Genomic DNA, 23,313 nt, shown 5'->3' with positions numbered 1-23,313 from the left:
CTTCTCAGTGAGGGTGACAGAACACCGGAACAGGCTGCCCATGGGGGTTGTGGAGTCTCCTACTCTGGAGACATTCAAGACCCACCTGGACACCTTCCTATGTAACCTCATCTGGGTATTCCTGCTCTGGCAGGGGGATTGGACTAGATGATCTTTCGAGATCCCTTCCAGTCCCTAACATTCTGTGATTTTGTATTTTCCCTTTTCCTTCTACCCAACAGGAGATTTAGGTGCAGGTGTGGGGTTTTTTGTTTGGTTGGTTTTCAGTTTGGTGCTGGTTTTGATTTGTGGGGTTTTGTGTGTTTTGTTGTTCTTTGTTATTTTTTTCCTTATTTGTAAAAGAGGAAGTTAAAGAAATGTTTCTACCACTTGGAGAAGTGGTTGTGATTGATTTGGGTTTCTATGGAACTTCATTACAGTTGCCTGGTTTCTTGAACAGCAGGGTATTCTTTATATTTGGTGACCTTAATGCGAAAGATTATATTTGAAATGAAATGAGTTGTTGACTTTAGTTTTCTTATTACTTGAGCGTGTGGTGAGCTCCTTCGCAATTTCCTTGTATGTTGGTTTCTTTCCTGTGGGAGCTTTTCTCTTGTTATGTGTAGAAGATCAAAGGAATGTTCAACCTAGAGATAAGACAACTAAGGAAATATCTTTTGGTTTTCTTCTGTACTTGTTATTGTAGATAGAGGGCTGGTATGAACCTGAAGTCCGTTGTATAGCACCAAGCTAAACATATGTAGCTGAGATATCTACAAGTTTAACTGTTCTCAAAATATGAGTGAAGGAGATTCTCCCTCCTCTATGCAGGGTGTCTCCTTACATGTAGTTAGCTTTCTGTAATGTATGGTCTAAATCTTAGTTAAGCTCGTTTCTGCCTGCCTGTAAGGGATATGAGGAAATGCTGTTCGATTTCTTTGTAAGAGTCATCATTCAACTGCTCATCTTGTTTCTAGACATTTCTTCTCTTGACTAAACTCAATTTCTTCAATCTCTTCTTATACATCATGTTTTAATACCTCTTATTCTACTTGTCTTCCAATTAATTCTTCAAACTCCTTTTCATCTCAAAGTAGGCTGCTGAAATTGGAGTTGGCAGCTGGGATCTTTGTTACTATTGAGTTAGAAAAGAGTACATTTTCCTTGCATCTGACATTTGTCATCCTTACTACTATATTCTGGAAAAATATATGCCCTCCTGCTCCCACAACTCCCTCAGCTACTGCAGTGGAGTTATACTGCTGACTGGTTTTTACATTTTTGATCCTCTGTTACCATCAGACACCTTCCTCCCACCCCCAGTGATACCGCTGCCTAGTTCTAGTTACTTCCTTTTTGTTTCTTGTTCCTTACATTTGTTTCATCTGTGCTAGTCCTCACTAGCTTTCATTTTAAAATATGGTTTTTTTCTTAATTGCCTTAGGAACATTGAGCAAAGTGGGGTGTTTTGTGTGTGTATGTGTATTTGGTTTGTTTGTTTGTTTTGTTTTTGTTTTGTTTTTTCTTCTTTTTTTTGTGCATCTGTTTTGCTAAGTTTAGGTGCCTGATTGTCTAATAAATATTGACTGCAAAACAACAGGACAATCATGTCTGGTTCAAGCCTGCGATGTAATTTGATTATATGGCAAATTATAGTTTTAGTGGATGCTTTTTAGTTACTGGTGTAACAACTTAAGAATACTTAGTTTTATTTCATGCTTCCCAAGTTTTTTTATGAGAGTGCCACACGAGAAGATGCCAGAAACTTTTTTTAAGCTGAGATTTATTATGTCTGTTTTTCCCCTGTTCCCTACTAGGCCAGTTATCTTGCTGAAGAAGGAAACGCATATTGATTTGTAAAGAAAATGTTGATATCCAATTAATGGTCACTGTGTGACAGTTAACTACCAGGTGCTTATGCGCTGGTGTTTAGTTCCAGCAGCCTTCCAGGTACAGAAATTAACCTTCAGTGGTCTGTAGCTGCTGAGTTCTCATATATCCCAGTCATTTTTATACTTCGTAAAGACAGATGAATTTTGTTCCTAGTTTTTGCAGGGCTGAGGGTAAGAAGGTAAGTTTCTTCCTCCTTCATTCCAGCCTTCTTGGGAGGGGAGATAAATTCTTTCATGCACAAGTCCTGTGACAGAATGCTGCTTTTTAGAAATACTGCTCAGCAAACGAGCTGGTGTGATTCTGGGAAACTGAACAGCTGACCATAAGCTGCTTAATAATAGCATGAAGGCTAACACAAGTTATCATGTCTTGTTAGCAATGTAGTGGCAGGGTGTATACAGACAGGGGAAGTCAAAATTACCGGTTTATCGGAGGGAGCCTCTCAATGTTGTCATATTTGAGTCAAATGTTTGGATTTTTTCTTTCAATCCATGAATTGTTCTGCTGTGGAATTAACCTTTTAATGCTACTGGGAACATTGCTTTTTGAAAGGATTTATGCGTATGATTCTCTTGCAGCTGTTCTGGAACTTGTGATTTTTGGGGTGTTGTGATTCACCCTGAACCCCGCCACCCCCCACCTCTGCCTTGTTCATTGCATATACTATTTTTTTTTCCCTGAAAGGTGACCCTCTGAGATTGTGCTTATGGAGTGAAGATACGGACTGAATTGTCATAGGCTGTGGGCTGAGTTATTTTTAGCTGTTGGCATTTCAGGCTGGAACACTTCATTCTGTCGTGCTTGTTAATGAGTCATCTGGAGAAAATGGGCTTCTTGCTTTCAGAGAGGGTCTGTAGCAAATAATAATAGGCTAATCTCTGCAGGAGATATTCTGTCAACTTACTAAAGCTTCAACTGGAAAATATGTTGAAATGGAGACTTATCATCTCCCTGTAAGAATAAGCATGCACTCACCATTCTTGTATTATGATGTATATGAAAATCTCAAAAAATGGAAGACTGAAGAGCCTAGTAATGATATAATACTGAAACATTTTCGAGAAAGAAGGTTAATTGAAGACAGTCACCTTTTACAGATAAAAATACATAGTTGCTTCCTAATTCAGAACGTAGTTCAATTCCTGAAATCTGAATATGTTATCTAGTTCTAGGAATTTTCTGGAAAGATTCCTAACTAGATAAGCCCTATGTAAGGCTTGCATCCTTGAGAGAACCCCAAATTTGTCAGCTTTCAGTGTATAATTTTTAAGGATTATCCAGCATTTTTGGTTTGGCTCCTACTGAAGAAAGTTTATAAAATTTCTTTCTTTCTGCAATTCATAGTCTTTCCTTTAACCTCTTCCCTCAATGCTTGAAGGTTTTGTGCTGATACAACATGGTCAGCTTTGTTTTGCAGCTGAAAATATCAACACTCAAGTGAAAAACTTAACATAAGAATAATTAATAATTGTTGTCAATCCAGTGCTTTATTTTTCCATTTTTGAAGTTCCAGAATTCGGTAGTGCAAATGATTCATTTATTAAAAAACTATGCAAAGAGCTATGTGAAAGATGGGGAGGGAAGGACTCCCAAACCCTATTTTATAAAGGAAACGACTTAGAAAATAGCATCAGTGTTAAGCCTCTTTTTCACCTTTGGAGCTTCTGATGCCACTTACAATCTATATGTTTACCTTGTTTTGTTCACGCATCTTCCTCTTGTAAAGCATATTACAAGTCTAAAGAGGCCTTTCTGTTTTGGAGTCAATTTTTATACTTCAGTCATTTTTATACTTCATAAAGACAGATGAATTTTGTTCCTAGTTTTTGCAGGGCTGAGGGTAAGAAGGTAAGTTTCTTCCTCCTTCATTCCAGCCTTCTTGGGAGGGGAGATAAATTCTTTCACGCTCAAGTCCTGTGACAGAATGCTGCTTTTTAGAAATACCGCTCAGCAAACGAGCTGATGTGATTCTGTGACACTGAACAGCTGACCATAAGCTGCTTAATAATAGCATGAAGGCTAACACAAGTTATCATGTCTTGTTAGCAATGTAGTGGCAGGTGTATACAGACAGGGCAAGTCAAAATGTTTCATTTAGACATAATAATTTTTGCTCTCCATTGGCTATTTAGCCATTTTGGGTGGTGTGTTTTGTTTTGTTTTGTTTGTTTTGGGTTTTTGTTTGTTTGTTTGTTTATTTTCAATTATCAATGGAATCTTGAGATAAGAGATAAGAGGTAAGATTTTATCTTACCTCATTCAGTTAAATATCACAGTATCACAGTATGTTTGGGATTGGAAGGGACCTCAAAAGATCATCTAGTCCAATCCCCCTGCTGGAGCAGGAACGCCTAGGTGAGGTGGCACAGGAACATGTCCAGGTCGGTCTTGAATGTCTCCAGAGAAGGAGACAAATATGTTTGCATTATTAGGACCTGTTGACCTTTCAACTTGTATTGGTTTAACTCATCTTCTCATGTTGCTGTGAGCCTTGTACCAAATGCTTTAAATGAATCAAGTTCAGTGATTCTGATACTACCAGTGTGTGCTGCTCCTAAATTACCCACGGGGATTAGACTGGGTTAGTCAAGATTAATATTTCACATTTTAGAAATTTGGCATATATATATGTTGCAGACAATAGTGTTGTAGTCAAAACACTTGAGAAACCTACAAATAAGCTGGTGTAAGTATCAGAATCAATTTAACTGCAGGAGCATGGAAGCTTGTGTGGGGAAATTTATCTTGTGTTTTAGCAGAAAGAACGTTTCCAAAGCCTCAAGCTGCTGTGGTTAGTCTGCTTCAAAATCCTGATCTCAGCTGTTTAGGGCTAGTTGAGTACACTGCACTGACTCTATAGATTGTCCCATAATTGCCTCTCTAGTTGGCAATTTATGCATCTTCTCAGGTAGCAGTCTCTTCTGTGTATCCAATCCTCACATGTCATCCGGCCAGCATAATTTCTCCTGCTTGTAGGAAAGCAAGGCTTTTGTCTTCTCCAGAAGTGAAAGGAAAGTATTTCCATGTTATCCCTTCTCAACAGTTCTGGTTCCTTCTTTCTTAAATCTTGTTTTCCCTCCTCTGAGTATCCTAAGATGTTGATAATAAACAATTTATTCCTTTAGTAGTTTCCAGTGCCACCTAGTGAAAATAAAGATGTAGACATGTGATTGCATACTTATCAAAAACAGAAGAAAGGAAATATATTTGGGAGTATGCATGTGTTCTTGTGGTAATAAATATTGCCTGTGTTTTTGAGCTACAGACAGAGCTGCATTGAGAAACAGGGAGGTTAAAGAGAACTAAAATAAAATTATTACTTGGTTGTGCTCAAAGCAGGGTTTTCTGCACTCATTATTTCTTCATGAGGAAAATTATTATGGTTCACTGCATGTTTATAAGAGCTTAGAGTGGACATATACTGCTTCTTGATCTACTTAAATATCCTGATGTATTTTTAATGTTTTCTTGGTTTAAATTTACTGACTGGTTACTGGTATAAAACAATATAAAATAGCAGAAGGGATGAAGAAAAAATAGGTGTTTTAACAGTGGAGTTGAATTGACTGAATTGACATGAACCATTTATATTATAGTAAAGAACAAAATATTGATTTAGATTGTGGTTAACAGCTGTCACCATTGTCTTGGACTTTGTGTTAATTGAAAATATTACTCAGATAAAATGCTTAATCTGAGTGATGTATGGAAACGATTAGTTTATAATTTGGTTTTGGAACAGCTCTGTCTGCAGAACTTGCTGATATTTTATCAACTCTGAATTGGAACCTGAACTTTGCCATTTGGTTAACTTTTTTTTTTTTTTTTTTAACTGTTTTGATGTATTTATATATAAAAGTACAAATTGTAAATTTACTGTAGTAAAATATTTCTCTCTGCCAGCCGTGAGTGTGCATTTGTCCTTTTTTGTCAGCTCTTTTCAGGTAGCTTAATATGATTTGCACAATGAATTTAGATAATCTAAATTGTAGCAACAGTAAAGTCTAAGATCTCTTGATGACTGAATACTTCTAATATTAAAATATTCTTGGCAAATATTCTGTTTAACAAATTTTCACTTTGATATGAGCTGGAGTAAGTTGATGCTTGTGAAACAGCAGTTTCAATTAACATTCACTAAAGATTTCCTGACAGTTAACACCTGGTCTCTACTGCGCCAAGTGGGAAGCATCTATTGCAGTCTCATATGATTATTGCATAATTAGGATTATGATCTCTAATTTGCTTTTTGTAAATCTAGTTTTATTTTCAAAACCAGTCTGTGTTACTTGTTTTCCTGTTTATTGTAGAGCAAAGTTATTGATGGTAAAAGAATTAAGTATACTACTTTCTAATATGAAAACCAACTTGCCCTTTCATTGGCTAGTTAGCAAGGATGTTTGGAGATGAAGAATTTACTGGTAGGTCTCAGCATGTATTCTTCCCATACTACTTAAAAGAAACAAACAGAAAATGACACAGTATTTTTGGAACTAGTACTCTTGTATACAAGCTGCCAAATGTATACTAGAAACATCAGGAGCAAGTGTAGTTTTTGTAATACTGCTGAGAAATAGTGAAGGAAATTACCTTGTTCCTTAGTGCTCCAGAACACACTGTGGCATATCCAAGGGTGAATAAGGTAAATGCAGCATGTTTTTCCCTGCCTGCAATGTCTTTTGATCCTTATTTGGTATGTGTTAGGGCAGGGAGCTATTTCTGGCTACAGTGTTTTGCAACAAATATTATGATGCAAATCCCTAGATTTTTGAGTCTTGGCTGATCATTTGGAAGATCTTCCAAAAAGACAGTGAGGAGAAAGCAGAAACTTGTAGTGAATTACTGAACTGATGTAGTGAATTATTGAACTGATGGAAATCTTCTAATAATATTTCTGATTAAGTATCCTCAGATAAAACTTTTAAAAATGTTTTCATTAGAAGTTTACTAGAGGGAGAAAAATTTTAGTCTTGTTGACTTGTAGTAATTATATATAATATACATTAATGTTTTTGAAGATACTCTGGATATATGATGTGTGTATGTATTTGTAGTGTTTAGTGACAGTTTGAATCAGAAATGTATCTAATAGTGTTGTTTTTCTCTTAGTTTTCCTACAGTATTTTGTAATAGCAACAGTAAAACTTGCCTTGTGGTGGCTAATGCTTCTGTCTATAATTGTGTATGGTTTTGAGATAATATCGAGGACGAAGGTATCCAGATAATCTGGAATAAGCAGGGCTTTTCAAGAACACTAGCATAAATTTGCTTAACTTTTTGCTGAGAAAAGAAAAAAAATACTTTGCGAAATGTCTTTAAATCATGATCCTTAAGAGCTGATGTTTTAACCTTACATTTGAATGACTGTTACTTTTCCCATCTTGTTTCAATATGCCTAAATGCAAACACATGTGGAAAATGTTCTTTTGGCTTTTATCAAACTGACATTTAAGTGCATTTTTTTCAACCTCGCTAACATTTGTGGTAAAATATTTCAAAGCTATGAATCTTGCAATTTGCCTATGCATTTTTTTTTTCTTCTTTCATATATTAACATTTGGTACTCATAATTCCAACCTGGTTGGAATTACTGGCTTTTTTCATTTGCTGGTTGTTTGGATGAGGTGATTAGGAAAATACTTTATGTGTAATTCTGGTTTACAACAGTAAATACTTTCATGAAGAGTCACTGTTTTCTAAACTTTAGTAAATAAAGGAAAAAAAAATGATAATCTTCTATATTCAGTTGTAACAATTGTATTTTTAACACATTGAGCTTTCTGTTGTGTTTTATGTCCATGGTGCTAACCTGACTCCAATACTTCCTTTCTAGTATGTTTCATTCTTCCCCTTTTACTCCCCTACCCGTTCCCAAGCTCTTTAATTCTGTGCCAAGCTAATAAGGGGAAGAACTAGCTCTGGGTAAAGTCAGTCATTGCCAAACAGCTGTTATACAGTTTTCTCATGTACCTCTGTGATTGCACCTCATTTCTAAGAGGCAATATTTTTGCTCTTTCAGGTCCAATTTTAAGTAAGAACAACCAATTATATCTGCATCTCCATCTTAGCTGGTTATACGTCAAAGATCATGGGTGAAATAGTTCATTTATATCACTGCCCTTTATAGGCTTTGAACACTGAGTTGTACAATTTAGAGAAATTAGGTACACTCTTTAAAGTTAAAAATAAGAATTACTTTACTTTTTAGCCACAGTATTTCTTCTTAAGTATTTCCCCTTTACTTCTGTTTAAAAATAATGCCTTGTGGTTTAATAATTATGTTTGAATCTCAAAACTAGACCTTTTCCTTAAATATGAATTAGATTTCACTTAGGGTCAAATTCTGAGGGCTTCGGCTTGCCTGCTAACACTGGCCAGGCCAGGCTGGCTGGCTGCAACATGTGCCCCATCTGCCTGGTGGTGTGGCTGCCTGTGTCGGCTGGCGCTGGCCCAGCCGCTCATGAAACTGAGAATGTGACAGACGACAGGCTTGTCCAGATGTATGCATAAGTACTTCTGCCATGCCCTGCAAAACAATCAGGATGCACGTTTGGCATTAGTGTGTTGATTTATTCCTTGAGGGTTTTCTTAAAAAATGGAAAGAATATTTCGTACCTTTTTTTGTAGTTTTACTGAGCTTTTAATATTATTAAAACAGCTTGTATAATATGATGCTCGCTCTCTCACTTATTTTTTTCTTTAATTTATGGAGTGATTTCCTACACATTCTGACAGAGGTTACTTAATTTGAAGATTTAAGTAGATTTTTAAAAATGCAATTAAAAGTATCAAACGTCTAAGTGTCAGTGTATTAGTCTGGTTCTCCTCACAGATGAACATTTAAGCTATTGGCATGTCTTAATATGACTGCTTCTTGTGACTAAAAATAAATCTCTGGGAAAGGTGTCAGAACCACCATTAATTATGATTTTTAATTAAAATCTAATTAAAATTCATCCAATAGCTTGAAAACATACCAAATCCTGGTCTGCCTTCTGCTCTAGAGGGATCAACAAAGGCTGCCTCCTGAGCCCTAACTTACTCCAAATATAAAGAAGTTACACACTTATCTGCAACTTGCAACCTTTTATTGATTTAAGTGTTTTGGAAGGTTTTTACAACACCAAACAAAAATGTAAAATCCACTGGAAATATTGTATTATTATTATACAAAATAACCAGATTTTTGTCTTATGTGCAGGCTGTCATTATCTGGCATACAAAAGCAAAAAGGGCAAAAATAATTTTTCTCTGTTCTTTAGCTGTTTTTTGGCAGCTGATTTTTTTTAAAGTGTAGCTCCCTGCTGATGGATGCTATTGAGTACATCTTGGGTAATAAGCAGATATATCAAAGGATACCCAGGGCAACACACCCTGCTGAAAAACAAGAGATTACTTTTCTCTGCTTGTTGCAGATAAGTAGCTTCTGACATATGCGTCAGAAGTGATTTTTCCTGGTCGTCCCTCTATATAAGACAGTAAAATGGCCACAGAATCCCAACATTTAACTCTTCAAAATAGTTTCCTTGCACTCTAATATAAGTTGCGTCCAAAAACTTAACAGCATTACTTGATTAGCTTTATTTTTCTTTACTGCAGCTCTGTTGCCTTATGTTGTCTGCCTTCAGTTGTAGGGGATGCTTTATGCACTTATTTTTGTTGTCATTTTGGTTTGGAAACCATGGTGAGCGAAACAGGGCTGTATTTGTTACTGTGTAACACAGAACAAGAAGATAGCTGCAGCTCAAAAAAACCTCAGATTTTGTGTAAAAAGCAAATTACAGGAGATGGATATTGATCCAGCCGAGGATTGCCAGCCATTAGGCCGGAGAATAGCCTTGGGAAATCACACAGCTTTGCTGATGATGTTTTTTAGACATTATGGTGAAAGATAGTCTGAAGGAAGATTTAGAGTAGATTTGCTAATATTCATAGAGAATTCTCGTAACTGGACATTGGATGATATCATGGGTTAATGAGAGATGAGTTATTTTTGTTGACCGCTTTGTGCCTGGGGGCTGTATGTACAGAATGAAGGATGGGAACACTTTGCAGGGCCTTGAAAACATCAAGTGGCTTCTGCTTGAAATGGCTGAGAAGGGCCCAGCAGAGGGGTGTGGAGAGAGGCAGGTCTCCGAGGGATAGCCCACGCAGGTGATCTTTGCAGCTATTTGAAGGGATCAGATATTAGGATGAGTGCATTTATCTATACAGGACAGGAAACCATGCTTTCTAAGAGGTGCTATAAGAAGGAATAGTGTGAGCTTCAAACATAGTTTGGGAAGAGGACACAGAGAAGATGAGTAGTGATGCTCAGGTTGTGAATGGTTTTTGTGACAAACAGGTTGTGAAATTGTCAGCAGTGATACTGGGATGAAATTCTAACAGCTGTCTCCAGTTTGAGATGTGGCATACATAAAAGGAGTCTGTGCCTTTTAAAAATAAGCCTTCACCTCCTATAATGTAAGGAGGTGTTGTATATATATATTTTTTTTTTAAGTGTAAAAAAAAATATTCTCATTCTTGTTTCTATTCTTTTATAAAATAGCTTCTTCGGTTACCACCTTTATGCTTTTTTTTATTTAAAAGCTGTTAATTCTGTCAAAAAGAAAAGTACTGAAAAGGCTGACCTTTCCAGTATCAAGTTCAATTAAGAGTCAATACTTTTTTATAAAGGAAAGGGCAAAAAAAAAAAGGCAACTGACAAGTGCTTATTGCCTTTAGTGTAATTGAGCAAAACATGAACATATCCTCTTTGGTCAGCGCTAGAGTTGATCAGCAGTATCACAGCTGAAAACATATGCTGCTGGAAAGGCAAACTTGTTTCTGTTGAAATACACTGTAATGTGGTGAACAAATTCATGGCACCAAAAATAGGGGCCCATCTATATGGTGCTGACTGTGAGATTTATTGTTCTGTTATTTAAGGTAACGGTATGTTGCTGGGTCAGGAGAAGGGTCACAGTTCTCAGATATAGCACAGCCTTAAGAAATCCTCAGAAAGATCAACAATTGCAGAAAGTCAAACAAAAATATTATTCAGTCTTGCTCATAAGGTTCTAATTTTCTTGAATTATCCTAAGTGTGATAACAGCTTAGTCCTGAAGCACACACAGAAGCTCTATTTAGCATTCCCAGGCCTCAGAGCAGTTTCTACAGTTGAACTTCCTTCCTTAAAATGGAGAGTTTTATAAAAGCAAATACCATGTTTCTGAGGCATGCTGGGATGACAGTCTTCTCCTCGCAGGTCAGGCATAGAGCAGACAGTGACAAAGTCAGTGTTTCCCCACTGCCTGTGCCATCTGCTGACATTTTGAAAAACGTCCGTCTAACTGTTCATTTTCTTAAGATAAAAAGCTATTTGCCTTCATAATTTTGGGGTCATGCTCGATACAACTTGGTTATCAGGCTCTTGTGGATTAAAACAACACAATTTTTATTGTCCTTTTGATGTGTCATGGAAAATGACCAGCAAAAATTACTTTTCTTGTATTTGTACAATTTGTTCTATTTTATAGAACAGACCTTTAGTGATGTTGAGTTTACTATCTTAATCCAAAGAAAAGGAGTTAGGTCTTTTAATATTCAGTCTGAAATAGTGAAAGACAGTGGACATTGCCTTATTCTATTAAGTAATTGTAAAATAATTTGTTCAGATTATTTTTTAGATTATGTAGCTGCCACCTTGAAATCTTCATAATAAGGACAGTATTTTAAGGCTGTTTACTTTTTTTTTTCCCCAAATTCAGATACCACCTGTTTTATTCATTCAAACTACAAGATGAGTATTTAAATACGTACTCATCTAGATTTAGAGCTGCTAATGTAGATGATCAACTGCAGTATACTAAATTTATTAGGTATAACATGCCATTAAATAATATGGACATAAAAACATTAGGTGTATTTAGATAGAAGAATTAAAATATCAATTGGCATGTAGAAGAATACAAAAATAACCATGTGATTTGGGCAGTACACACTGAAATTGATTGAAAAGTTAAAATGTCAATTAAATTAAAGAAAAACTATTTCAAAAATACTTAATTGGTTCATGACGGTTTGTATGTCTTTGAGAAGCAGTTATTAGGAGACCTGTTGTGTTTTGTTTTTTCCCACTCTCAGCTACTTGCTGTCATTTGAGGTTTCAATTGCTTGACATAGAATTGGTGGATAATTAATAGTGTGGATAACTGTGAAAAGCATATGTAGCAATTTAGTTCTTGGTTCTTTCTAGTAGTCTGCCCATTGGTAGTTTGCTAGGGTGAGTAGCTCATTATTCAAATGTATTAAATGGAAAGTATTGTAGAAATAAAAATGCACTTATTAGTAACATGGTATTGAAAAGCAAATCCTTTTAAACAAACAAGTCGTTATTTGACAAGCCTATGCCCAAAGCCGCTGTTCACATGCTATGGGGAGACTGGGGTTGTGAGGGGGATAGGAAGGGCAGGGTTGACAGGCAACATTCGTTTTTCACTGTGTCTGAAATAAAGATGTGTCACTGTTTTGAAAGATGCTAAAGGTGAATACAATAAAATATGTTTAAATACATCTAATTGGGCAAGCTTCATTTGTTAAAGGTAAACATCTAAAGTTAATACACTTTAAGGGCAAACCTATGCTATTAATTAGGGTTGACCTCAAGGTCATTTTGAACCTCAAATGTGCAAACAAATTTTACGGTAAACATTTTAACTTGCCTGCAGGAGTACTTCCTTTGAGTCTCTCTTCTCAGGTTGTTAATCCTGCTGTTTAATCCACTCATTTTGAAGTGTATGTAGAACTTTAAGGCATGAGACAGTATTTGTGCGCAACCTCCCTGCAGTCTCCATAACTCGCTCATATAAGTTTCCTTTTCTGTGATACTTCCCTTTTCTACAGCCTGTGACAAGAGAGGAGAAGGCTGTTTCTTAAGCTGTGGTGTGCTGTGATCAGAGATGCAGAGAGTACCCTAGACAAGAGTGTCTTATAGAACTCTATTTGAGTCTTATTACTAAAGTTCAATCTGAAATATGAGGGTTGGTGTTTCCATTAAAAGATTAAATTTTTGTTTTAACATTCAAACCTGATATTATACTCCTGAATATTCCCAGAGAATACCATATTTTCGTAGTAGTATGACTTGAAGGATTTGAAAGCTTATCTGGAGACACTTAGCTTTTCTGTTATCAAATTTTCTCATATACTTGTAGATCTGTTTGTAAAGCTGACTTACCTGTCAAAATGTACTGCTTCATATAAAAACTTAAAACATAGCACTATTGTTTGGGTCAGCTTAATTTTGAAATAGACACTAGATCTCCTCAGTCTTCTCATTCAATTTTACATTCTGTTTCTGTCTTTCATGAGGTAGAATAAGTATCTAAATGTCTTCATTTATATATTTTTTTTCTTCAAGCATATGTTTTATCAATCTAACAGTTTATTGCAATCAAGCTTTTGCTTCAGATAATGCTTTTTCAGATATTTGCTCCACTCGTAACTTAATAAAGGACTCAAGGTGATGTCACACTGCTTTGTAATTTGAAGAAAATCTAAATAGATGTTTCCAGCTTGCACCATATGTAATAGTTATGATAATGTATCTGAATTTCTTGTTTTCAAATAACATGATGTCATCTACTTCTAATCTTCATGCCTTCTTTTGAAAACAAACAAAAATTGTAGCATTTAACTTTTTTTTTTTTCTCCACCTTTTTTTAACAGATTTGAAGAACTTGTGAAAAAGTTCAAAGTAGAATATCACGCTGGTGGTTCTACTCAAAATTCCGTTAAAGTCGCCCAGGTTTGTTCTTCTTTAAAGAATTATTAATAGCTTGAAGTGTTGAGTTTGAATCAGCTTGGTGCTCTGTATCGTTTGTGTTTATCATGAGCACTACTGAGGGGATGCTTGTGATTCTCTTGCTCATACTATGCTTGTATTTTTCAGCATGATTTATTTTGTAGTTGTGCTCTGTACCCTTTTCACACACTTTCCGTTATGGTTATAGTTAGATGACTATGTACCTGAGAGTGGAAGAGAGCATTTTAATGCTCTTGTCAAAGGTGTACAGTGGAAGGATAAGAGTCAAGGACAAAGTCTTTAGCTGCAATTAGTCATCTTCCAAAAAGGAGAACAAAAATCAGAATGGATAAACAGAGTTGTTGTCTTTGCTTGGAGATTTTTTAGAACTTAGTAGGATGAGTTGGGCAACCAGGTCTAAATTTGAGGTTGGCTCTGCTTTGAGTGGTGGGTTGGACTAGAGGCTTGCAGTGGTCCCTTCTAGCTTGAATTGTCCTGTGATTCTAACTACATTTCTTCTATAAGAACTTGAAAGTTTGTCCATAAAACACTGAAATGTAAAACTTATTTTATACAAGGATAATTTTTCTGGCTATCGGTATGATGAAGAACAGTAATGATGAATTTGGTTTCAGGTATACTAGCTTTTCTATAACTAAAGTATGCCTTTTGTCACAATACTCTTAATCATGTACCTGTACATATATTTTTAGATTGTGATAGATGAACAAATCCTATAAATAAAAATATGCAGACTGTATTTATAACCTTTTCATTAATGATCCTGACTCACTAACTTCCAGACTTCATATATATGATAATTAAAACTTACTGCCAGATACCTTTAAATGCACATTTGGAAGAAATTAACTTCTAGTTTAACAAAGGTTGCCCCTGCCAGTAAAAAAGGAAGAATTCATTAGAGTAATAGTTGCTGCTCCTTTGTACAAAATAGTTGCTGCTTCTTTACTAAGGTTTTCATTTTCTTAACCCCAAAATGTCTTGAAAATATTCATGATGGAAATATTTCACAACAGAGAGAAACTGAAGTTGCATGAGTTTTATTGTATGGAGCATTGTAATTCTGAAATGGTTTTGTTTTGGTTTTGTTTTTTACATACAGAGAGCTCTCAGAGCTTTTTTTTTATATATATATATACTATGTGGTTAAGCCAATTTTTTGCTTCTGATACTTTAAAAAACTTTTCATCAGGAGAGCTGAAGTTATTGGATTAGTTCTATGTCAGTATGACTGTTGCTTGACCTATGGGGATGCTGTAGAGGTGGAATGCTGTTGATCTCTTCCATGATGGCTGATTCGAGGTCAACTTTTTGGAGGGAGTTCTGCAATTGTTTATTACTTCAGAGGCATGAAATTCTGCTTCTATTCCTACATTTAGATTGGGGAGGTTTAAAAGCAAGTGCATATGGTAGACTCAGAGTTTCCAAACTTTGAAGTGTTCTAGGAACCCGGGATTTTATTTCCATTTCTCCTTGCAGTGACCTATTTGACATCAGCTAGTTTATTAGTCTCATACTTAACTGCCTTTTAATCTATCAGTCCAGGTGCTGTTCAATAATTATACTATGAAGAACACAGGACCTATATAGAGTCAATGAAAAAGAGGAAATTTAAATAAATTAAAAGTAGGGATTTCTATGTCCATGCTCCCTTCTTATAGTGATCAGGTTTTGTCTGTAAACTTTTCCCTTTACCTTGGCTCTGAGTTGAGATCCTCATTCATTTCCAGTTGCCATCTGGAATTGTATTTATCTCCAGAAGGGTTGTCATCTCCTAGGTTTTGTTTCAAATAAGATTACAACTTCAAACAGTTGTGCATGAATAATATAACATCACTAAGAGGCTTTACAAAGAGGGATGGGAGGCTGAGAGGGGGAGAGAGAAAAGAGACTTCTGGAAATCTTGAAAAAAGCTGTTACTCTGTAAGATTTAGCAGCAGAAAAAACCGTGATGATAGAAAAAACAGTTTAAATGTAAATAAAAAATTAAACTAGAAATTCTGGAATAATTTTTTCAGCAATATTCAGTGGCATATTGGGGAGAATAAGTGTGTAAGTAATCTTAGATCTGGATAACTTAAATATATATTTATTTGTTGAAACTAATGGGTGAAAGCAAAGGCTGATTCAGGATGCCTGACAGGTTGTTGAGAAATAAGGGACCAAGAAATTAGTTCAGGGCTCTGAGGTGGTCACACTCTAAATGGGTATGATGATGTGTGGGGAAGAAATCCTAAGAATTAGGATTCTCTTATGAATTTCTCAACTTGTGTTACTTTATGGGAAAAGCTTGAAAAAGTATGCTAAAACCTGGGAGATAAATACTAAAAGAGTTTGTTTCAGCTGTTTAGAAGTTGGTGAGAAGTAGTGGCATGTTAGAGAAAAGCATCCTTGAAGCATGACTGCTGTGGAAGGGAACTGCCTGAGGAGAAGGGCTGGGAATGAACAAATGGCCTCAAGTCTGACAATTGTTTTTCTAGAAGTTCATTTCTGAGTGGGAGGAGTGTGTTAGCCAGAAGTGTAGCAGGAAAATTGGAGAGCTATTAATAAGTTTATTGGAATAAAAACCAGAAGAATTTAAGTAGTAGCACATAAATAGGGTCATTGAATTGTTTCAAATAATGTGCTTCTTTAATGATCAGAAAAGCAACACTATGTTGGGAAAAAAAATACCCAAAGGCAAAATGTGTTTAAAAAGGAAAAAATGAAACTGTCATATGCTTGCTTACATGGTGTATGGCAATGATCACTTCTGTTATATGTGCTCATCTATTTTGGTATTTCTTTCGTATCTGTAAAGATAGTGAGATTTACTCGAGAAAGGCTGTATCTCTGTTCCCGAAAAGGATAAGCCAACTTCTAAAAAAAATAGAAAAAAGAAAGGGGAGAGAGGAAAAAAATATCGTCTTAAAAATACTTTATCATGTATGAGAAATTTGAGATGGTAATCACAGAAAGAGGCGGTAGGATGAAGCTCTGAATTATGAGGAAAACTGGAAAGAAAATGAAGCTTAAATCGTGGGGTTTTAAACTAAAATGTAAAGCATCATCAGCTGTAATGGAAATGAAGATTTTAGAAGTTTACAAGGAATTAACCAGAATTGCAGTCAAGCTGTGAGGTGTAGAATTAGATTTATTTTTTTTTTTCTGGTATGTTAACAGAAATTAAAGATTTTAAGTGCAGCTTTGAAGGAAAAACTTTGCTGGTAAGTTACTAAAGGGTATCTTGGTATTTTTTCACGATTGTCTTGCAGCAGAGCAGAAGTGGAGTGCGTGGCAGGCTGCAGACTGAGCGGGGCTGGAGGGGACTGTGAGAATGGGATGCCAAATTTTGACTGCCCAGAGTGGGCATTATGTGGACAGGGGATCTCAGCAGGGGCAGAAAAAGATCTGCATGTAACAGGGATATCAGAAAGGGTTTGTTTTGTTTTGTTTTTAATAAATGCTTCTAATGTATGGTGGAGAAGACAGATTTTTGCAAAATAAAATGAGGAAGCAGAGTCAATATATATTAAAGAGAAAGCTCTGTAAAAGGAAAGGAAAGAGCAAATGAAAACATATTCTGTTGCATAAGAAATACAGCAAGCTGGAATAAAAATTGAGAGGACGGAAGATAAATGATTAAGGGGGAGAAGCCTGAAAATACCACATTCTTACTTTCCAAATATATATTGTGTAAGTGTTTTTGTAAGTACAGTAATATTTTTTTAAAATACCTTGAAGTGGTGAGAGGGAGTACCAAGAGCAATATAAAAATAATGAGGAGCAGTACTGAAGCCACTGAGATGGGATGTTTATGTTGAAGTTCTCTAGGATATGCAAGGTGTTAGAACATACACTGCTCTTGAAAAGAGTGAGGAAGTCTAAATTATTTTGACTCAACCTAACTCACATTAAGGATGAGGACGGGAGGAGGGAAAGTGATTGAAATATTCCACAAATGACACTAAGAGGCATAAAAATAATTCCTTAATGATTTTAAATTAACACCTAATTATGTCTTGGAAATATTAATTCATATTAGGAGAGGAATAGTGACAGAAAATTGAAGAAAGTGCAGACAGATAAACAGGTGAGGGAAAACTGAAAGCTGAGAGGGTAGAAAATAAGTCATCTGGAAAGAGAAAAACAGTATAAAAATCTCAGTGTTGCTCTCATTCTGCATCCTTCACTGTCCCATCCTTGTTTCTTCTTCACCAGTCTGCTTTTCCTTGTCTACTCTCATCTTTCTTGGGTGTAGACTTTTTCACCTGGAAGACAAAAGATGGCCAACTAGAACATACTTAGTTACTTCTAAGGCCTTAAGGAAAGTCTTATTGAAACAAACGTTTTCATTTAAGACTTAGTACTGAGCAGAAAAATAGACCATAAAGAATGGGGAGAGGGGAAGTGCAGTACAATACAGAAATCAGCTGGAATCCCAATTCCCAGTAAAAGTGCAAGTAATGCACTTCTAGAGGTGCTGCGTTACTATTAGACACAGTTGTTGGGATTTTTTTATTAACCCACCAGTAGGGAGTGTTAGTAACTTCAAACTTTACTGGATCAAGCAGTAATTAATGAGGCATCAGTCACCAAAATTTGGAAAAGAAGGACTAGAGATGATGAACTGAATTGTAATGATTTAGTTTGTGGAATAGAAACTGAAGTTTGACTTCCCTGTTTACTTTAGTGAATTTGACATTGGTATTATCCTTTTAGGCTAACTTCTAGTTTTGCCTTGTGTTTAAAGTTGAAGTTATGCTGCATGCTTGTGAACAGGAGGGAGAGTGGGGCTATTGAATTGAAACTGCAGTGTGCTGCTCTGACCTTTACTTGTCTCATTAGATTTTGGCTTTATATCTAGTATGATATGTGACATCTTGCTTTAATCTGAGCTCTTGCAATCCCTCCAAATGATTGGATCCATTATATTGAATCTATAAAAGATGCATACATGTAACTGCATGCAGTTCATAAATAATGTATTGTTTTAGAGTTCTGCCAACAAACTAAATTCAGATTTGTGAAGACAGTATTTTACTACTTCTCAGCTTCCTTCTGTAATTTTAATTAAGACTTTGTCTGTCTAGCGACAGACATTGTTCTGAAAGAAAAAAGCGAATCTTTTAATAGGGCTGTGACTTTAAAGTATCTTAACAGCTTGCAAGACAGGGCAATTGTTGCTGACCAGGCCATATTTTTGTGATGCTTATCAGTGTTTATTTTGACTTTGGAGTGCTGAGGTTAGAACGACAAGAAGTAGTCTTTGAAGTTTTATCTTTCTAACTCAAGTGCTGGATTTCAGGTCTAACTTGATAGAATTTTATAACTTGGATTTTAAACCTTGGCAACAAACAGCACATTCTTATTTTTGTGGAAGTGTATATGAAGAATGCCACATTCTTCATCCTCAGAACTGGTGCTTTTAGTCTATGCTGATTTTCTTATTAGATCATTTTCATTCTAACAATTCTGCTATTGCTGTGGGTCTAACTTAGCAGTTAGATTGTGCTGTATTCTTCTGTTTTTTCATACTTAGAAGAAGTGTGAAATTTTCGTTTCTTACTAGTGATGCCATGTGAACTTGGAAGAACATGGCTTGACATATTTCAAGTTGAATTTGTAGGACTGGCAGATAAAGGAAAAACATAAGTTACAATTCTCACAAAGCTTTCATATAGATACTCTTGGGACTTAACAATAATGTTTTTATAATAGACACCTCAGAAAATGGTAATGACTCCGTTTTTTCTGCACCACCTCTTGCTATATAATAAGAAGCTTTGGGTTTTTTTTTGTGATTGTGCAACTTTTATGCAAAAAGCCTACATACTGTTGTTAGATACTTAAAAGGAGCTTGGTTTTAAACTAGAGTGTGTATTTATTTACTCTTAATAATGTGTTGATTGGAATGACTTCTAAGTGAGGGATGACACTAAGAGAATAATATGCTGCTAAATTATGTGAAGCATTTGTGTCCCATCTTCTATACACCAGGGAAGTATGACAGTTTCCCAGTTTCAAGGTCTTGTAACTTCATCCTGATTTTTATTCTTCAATGACTAACAACTTGTTCTGTTAATCTGAAGTGATAGTGCTTTTTAGCATTCTAATAAACCCACGAGTTTGACAATTTCATTTTGAAAAATGAACAGATCCATGTTTTTTTATAAAAAGCAATATGTGCTGGAGGCTTAGATGTCTTTTATAATAAATTTTTACTATTTGTGATGTAATTAGCCAAACCTTGGCTTTATTTGAAACATATTTCTCTACTGCATCTTATCATGCTTAATCCAAAAACAGTCTGTAAAATTACATATCTATATATGAAAGGTACTTGCAGGCAGAACTTCATTTTTTTTAAGAATATAAGCTGTAATCTTGTAAACATATAAGGAGCTCATTTCAACTGGTTCCATGCTTTTAAAATTAAATTTGTATGTATCTACAAAGTAGTACCCTTGGCCAAACTTTACTCATTGTATGTAATCTATAAAGACCATCACACTTTAGTTCTTCAGCGTTCAGCCATTTAGTGATTTCCTCCTCACTTTCCTATCATTCTATACCAATAGGCATATAACTGTAATGAATTTAATATTTTCCTCACTTGTGGCAATGTCTGGATTACTTCTATACAATTGGTTAGACTGAGGCATAGCAGGAGGAAAGGTTTGGCTGAGAGCTGGCCTCCAAGTGCATTGAATACGCATAACTACGAGAGAGGTAATGGAAAAGTTATCAGGGAGGTCACCCCAAGCATGCTCTCAAATTTTTGGTGTTGATGCAACTTTTCAAGACTTGTCATTGTTTTACGGAATCCATCTTGCCATCAACTAGAAATGTTCCTGTTCTGCTTGTTGTATTCTTAAATTCACTTATGCCACAAATACCTTTCTCCAAAAACTGTTCGAGACAGTGCTCCCATGTGGAAGGAAGTCCCCTAAGCAATCCTTTCCTCCTACAGAGGAAACGGAGAATGTTTAGCTGTGTATCTTTCTGTTGACCAAAAGGAAATGGGTCAGTTGATTTTCAAGAAAAGTAGGTCTGTGCTTTTTGAACCATTTGGTCAGAATCTTAAATTCTTTGGAGCTGGTTTTGGCCTCTTATGCTCAATATTTCTCAAACAGCTTCATTACGTCCACCTATTCAGATGAGCTTGATGGCCCCAGCAAACATACGTTTCCAATATTTTTAATAGTTCAATCCAGCTTTCAAAAAAAAGTATGAAAAAGCTCTCTAAACCATTTTCTGTTCGGTATGTTTTAATAAACTTAGGGGTACAGCCTCACCTGCTCTGCCAGAAAGCAATCCCAAGGCATCCGTTTTCTCCTATGCCAGCTCCCCCATGTTTCTGCCATGCTATCCCTGTGTAACATTCCACCAGCACGGTCCTGTCAGTGACAGTGCCAGCACCCTGTGCTGTCCTGTAAGTGCACGTACCTGCTGCTCAAACCTGTTCAAACGTAGAAGATGATAGAATTGAGAACGAGTTAGGACTTATAGCTAAATTTTTCTTGTTCATACCTTGGTAAAGTTTATATGCCGCTAGTTAGTAAACTGAACCTCTTAAGCATCTATCGCCAATGCCGTGGCCGATACTCATGAGTGAGACTCGTTCTTGGTGAATGAATAACAAAACATACCTCAGTGCTGGCAAATATGGTTGTTTAATAATCTCTGGAAATACAATGGTTCTTTCCACTATTGCAGTCACAGTGGACAGTGTCACATATCAGTGACATCAATTTCCCAAGTTATGTATTCTCTCAAGGGCACTCTTATCATTGATGTGCTTTTCCAGATTAGCCAATGTCAAACAGGAGTGATGTGTCTGTGCTTCTGACAGAACGGATAGCATTTCCTTTTCAGAGTTATAGGTTACAGCTTGGGAAACTGGTGTAATGCCTAAGCTGATAGGTACAGATATCAGAGAAATTCTGTAATATTTGAGAGCTACCTAGAATTTTTTTGAAGCCTTAGAGAATATTTCTAGACCTTTTACTCTGCTGTACCTAAAAGCAATTTCAAAACTTTATTCAGAGCTACCTGGAACAGTTTAAAAAAAGCAAAACAAAACTACTTTAGCATTATGGCAAATTCTGCAAAATTTTGAGTAAATTTCGCCCAGGTTACAAAGCTCTGTGTATCTTGCTATGCTTTTATGTGCTTGTGATGGAAGCCCATACATTTTTTTTTTTGTTATGGTTATGGGTCAGATGTTGAAAGTCAGATATGCAGCAGTGTGCCAGAGATCTTAACTTTTCAGGGATACTGATTGCGAGGCTTTATTCTTCACACTGGTACTGGCTACATATTAGGAATAATTGCATAGAACTCCCTGGGAAAATAGTTTCAACAAATACCAAGATGGTTAGAAAATGAAACTCCAAAGAACCTTTGGCTTTTTATTTTTTTAGATTCTACAATGCCAAGGCCCTAAATTTGTCCTCTTGAAAATGAAGCAGTGTCAGTTACACTACTATCAGTCTACAACGCACTTTGTTATGAGACAGATGGTAACTGTTAAACATTGCAAGACAAATGTCCTTATGTGCATCGCATGGGCATGGGTAGGAGTGGCTGGCTGCTGGTCACATGGACTTGCCCGTTTGATGCAACAGAATCACAACCACATATTTCTTCAGGTCTTGTCCCTGGCCAGCAACTTCAATAGGATTGTGGGAAGAATGTGTATGAAATATGTCACATCTGAAATCACTTTAGAAAAACAGTAAAAATAACTGTACGATCTCATTCCTCCTAAATCCATTCAGATAAAACCTTGTTTGAGTGAGCTTCAGAAGGCATATGCAGCCCCTGTTCATCCATCCAAAATTGTAATTTATTTAAATGATTAGAAACTGTTTCCATATTCCAGAGTCATCAAACAGCACTCACCCACATGGAACCAGAAGGCACTATATAAATGGTAGCAGTTGCCTCTTCCTGGGAGCGCAGTTGAGCTGCCTGCTGCTTGACTCAGCTTCCATGCCTGTTAAACTGTGCTTGCACTATGTTCTGGAATTGTATGGATTTGTCAGTCTTTTGAAAAGCAACGAACGAATTTGGGCTCTGTCCCTAAGCTAATGTCTAGCTGAGTGAGTGGACTCAAACTTCATTGTTTTTTTTTCTTGCCGTGAGCCAATGCCACCTCTAACTTGTAAGCCATGCTATATATGAGAGCGAGTTTGATTAGGACATTCCCTAATTTATGCTTATCCTGAAAATAAAGATGTTCCTAGGTAACACAATAATTGGCACAGGCTGGGATTTATCCTGAAGAAATAAACAGCTGGAAGTATCAGTGAACCACATCTAGGGTACCTGGTTCCAAGTGTGCCACACTATGAGCTCTCCAATATTTTTGTACACGGAGTGACAGTGGGACTTGGTCAGAACCTTGCACTTCATGAGGCTGTCCATGCAGCAGGGGATGACAGCACTCTAGTAGTTGACTGGCGGTTACTTGTCTTGTTCCCATTAGTTGACACGGAAAGGAGAATGACTGCTTGATTTGGCAATCTCAGAAGAGAGGGTAAATCCCTGTGCTTCGCTGATTAATTTGGCATGCCACTCAAGTCTTGGAAGCTCAGGAGCTGTTTTATCCTTAGCAGCTCAGTAAGTTACATAACTACATCTTTAGCAAT

At 36.2% G+C, this 23,313-nt stretch overlaps 1 protein-coding gene across 2 annotated transcripts in view; it reads left to right on the top strand.

Moving 5' to 3' along the window:
- The window catches only part of ADK (adenosine kinase), a 292,886-nt gene that overhangs the window by 71,189 nt on the left and 198,384 nt on the right, over positions 1–23,313 (top strand). For both annotated transcript variants that reach the window (XM_080348339.1, XM_080348340.1), the window contains exon 4: positions 13,582–13,660. In XM_080348339.1, coding sequence (XP_080204465.1) covers positions 13,582–13,660 — 79 coding nt within the window. The remainder of the gene's footprint in view (positions 1–13,581; positions 13,661–23,313) is intronic.

This window comes from Nesoenas mayeri (assembly GCF_963082525.1).
Source record: "Nesoenas mayeri genome assembly, chromosome: 7".
NCBI classification, from domain to species: domain Eukaryota; kingdom Metazoa; phylum Chordata; class Aves; order Columbiformes; family Columbidae; genus Nesoenas; species Nesoenas mayeri.
Note: the sequence above shows the minus strand (reverse complement) of the source record. Positions and strands in the feature narration are given on the sequence as shown.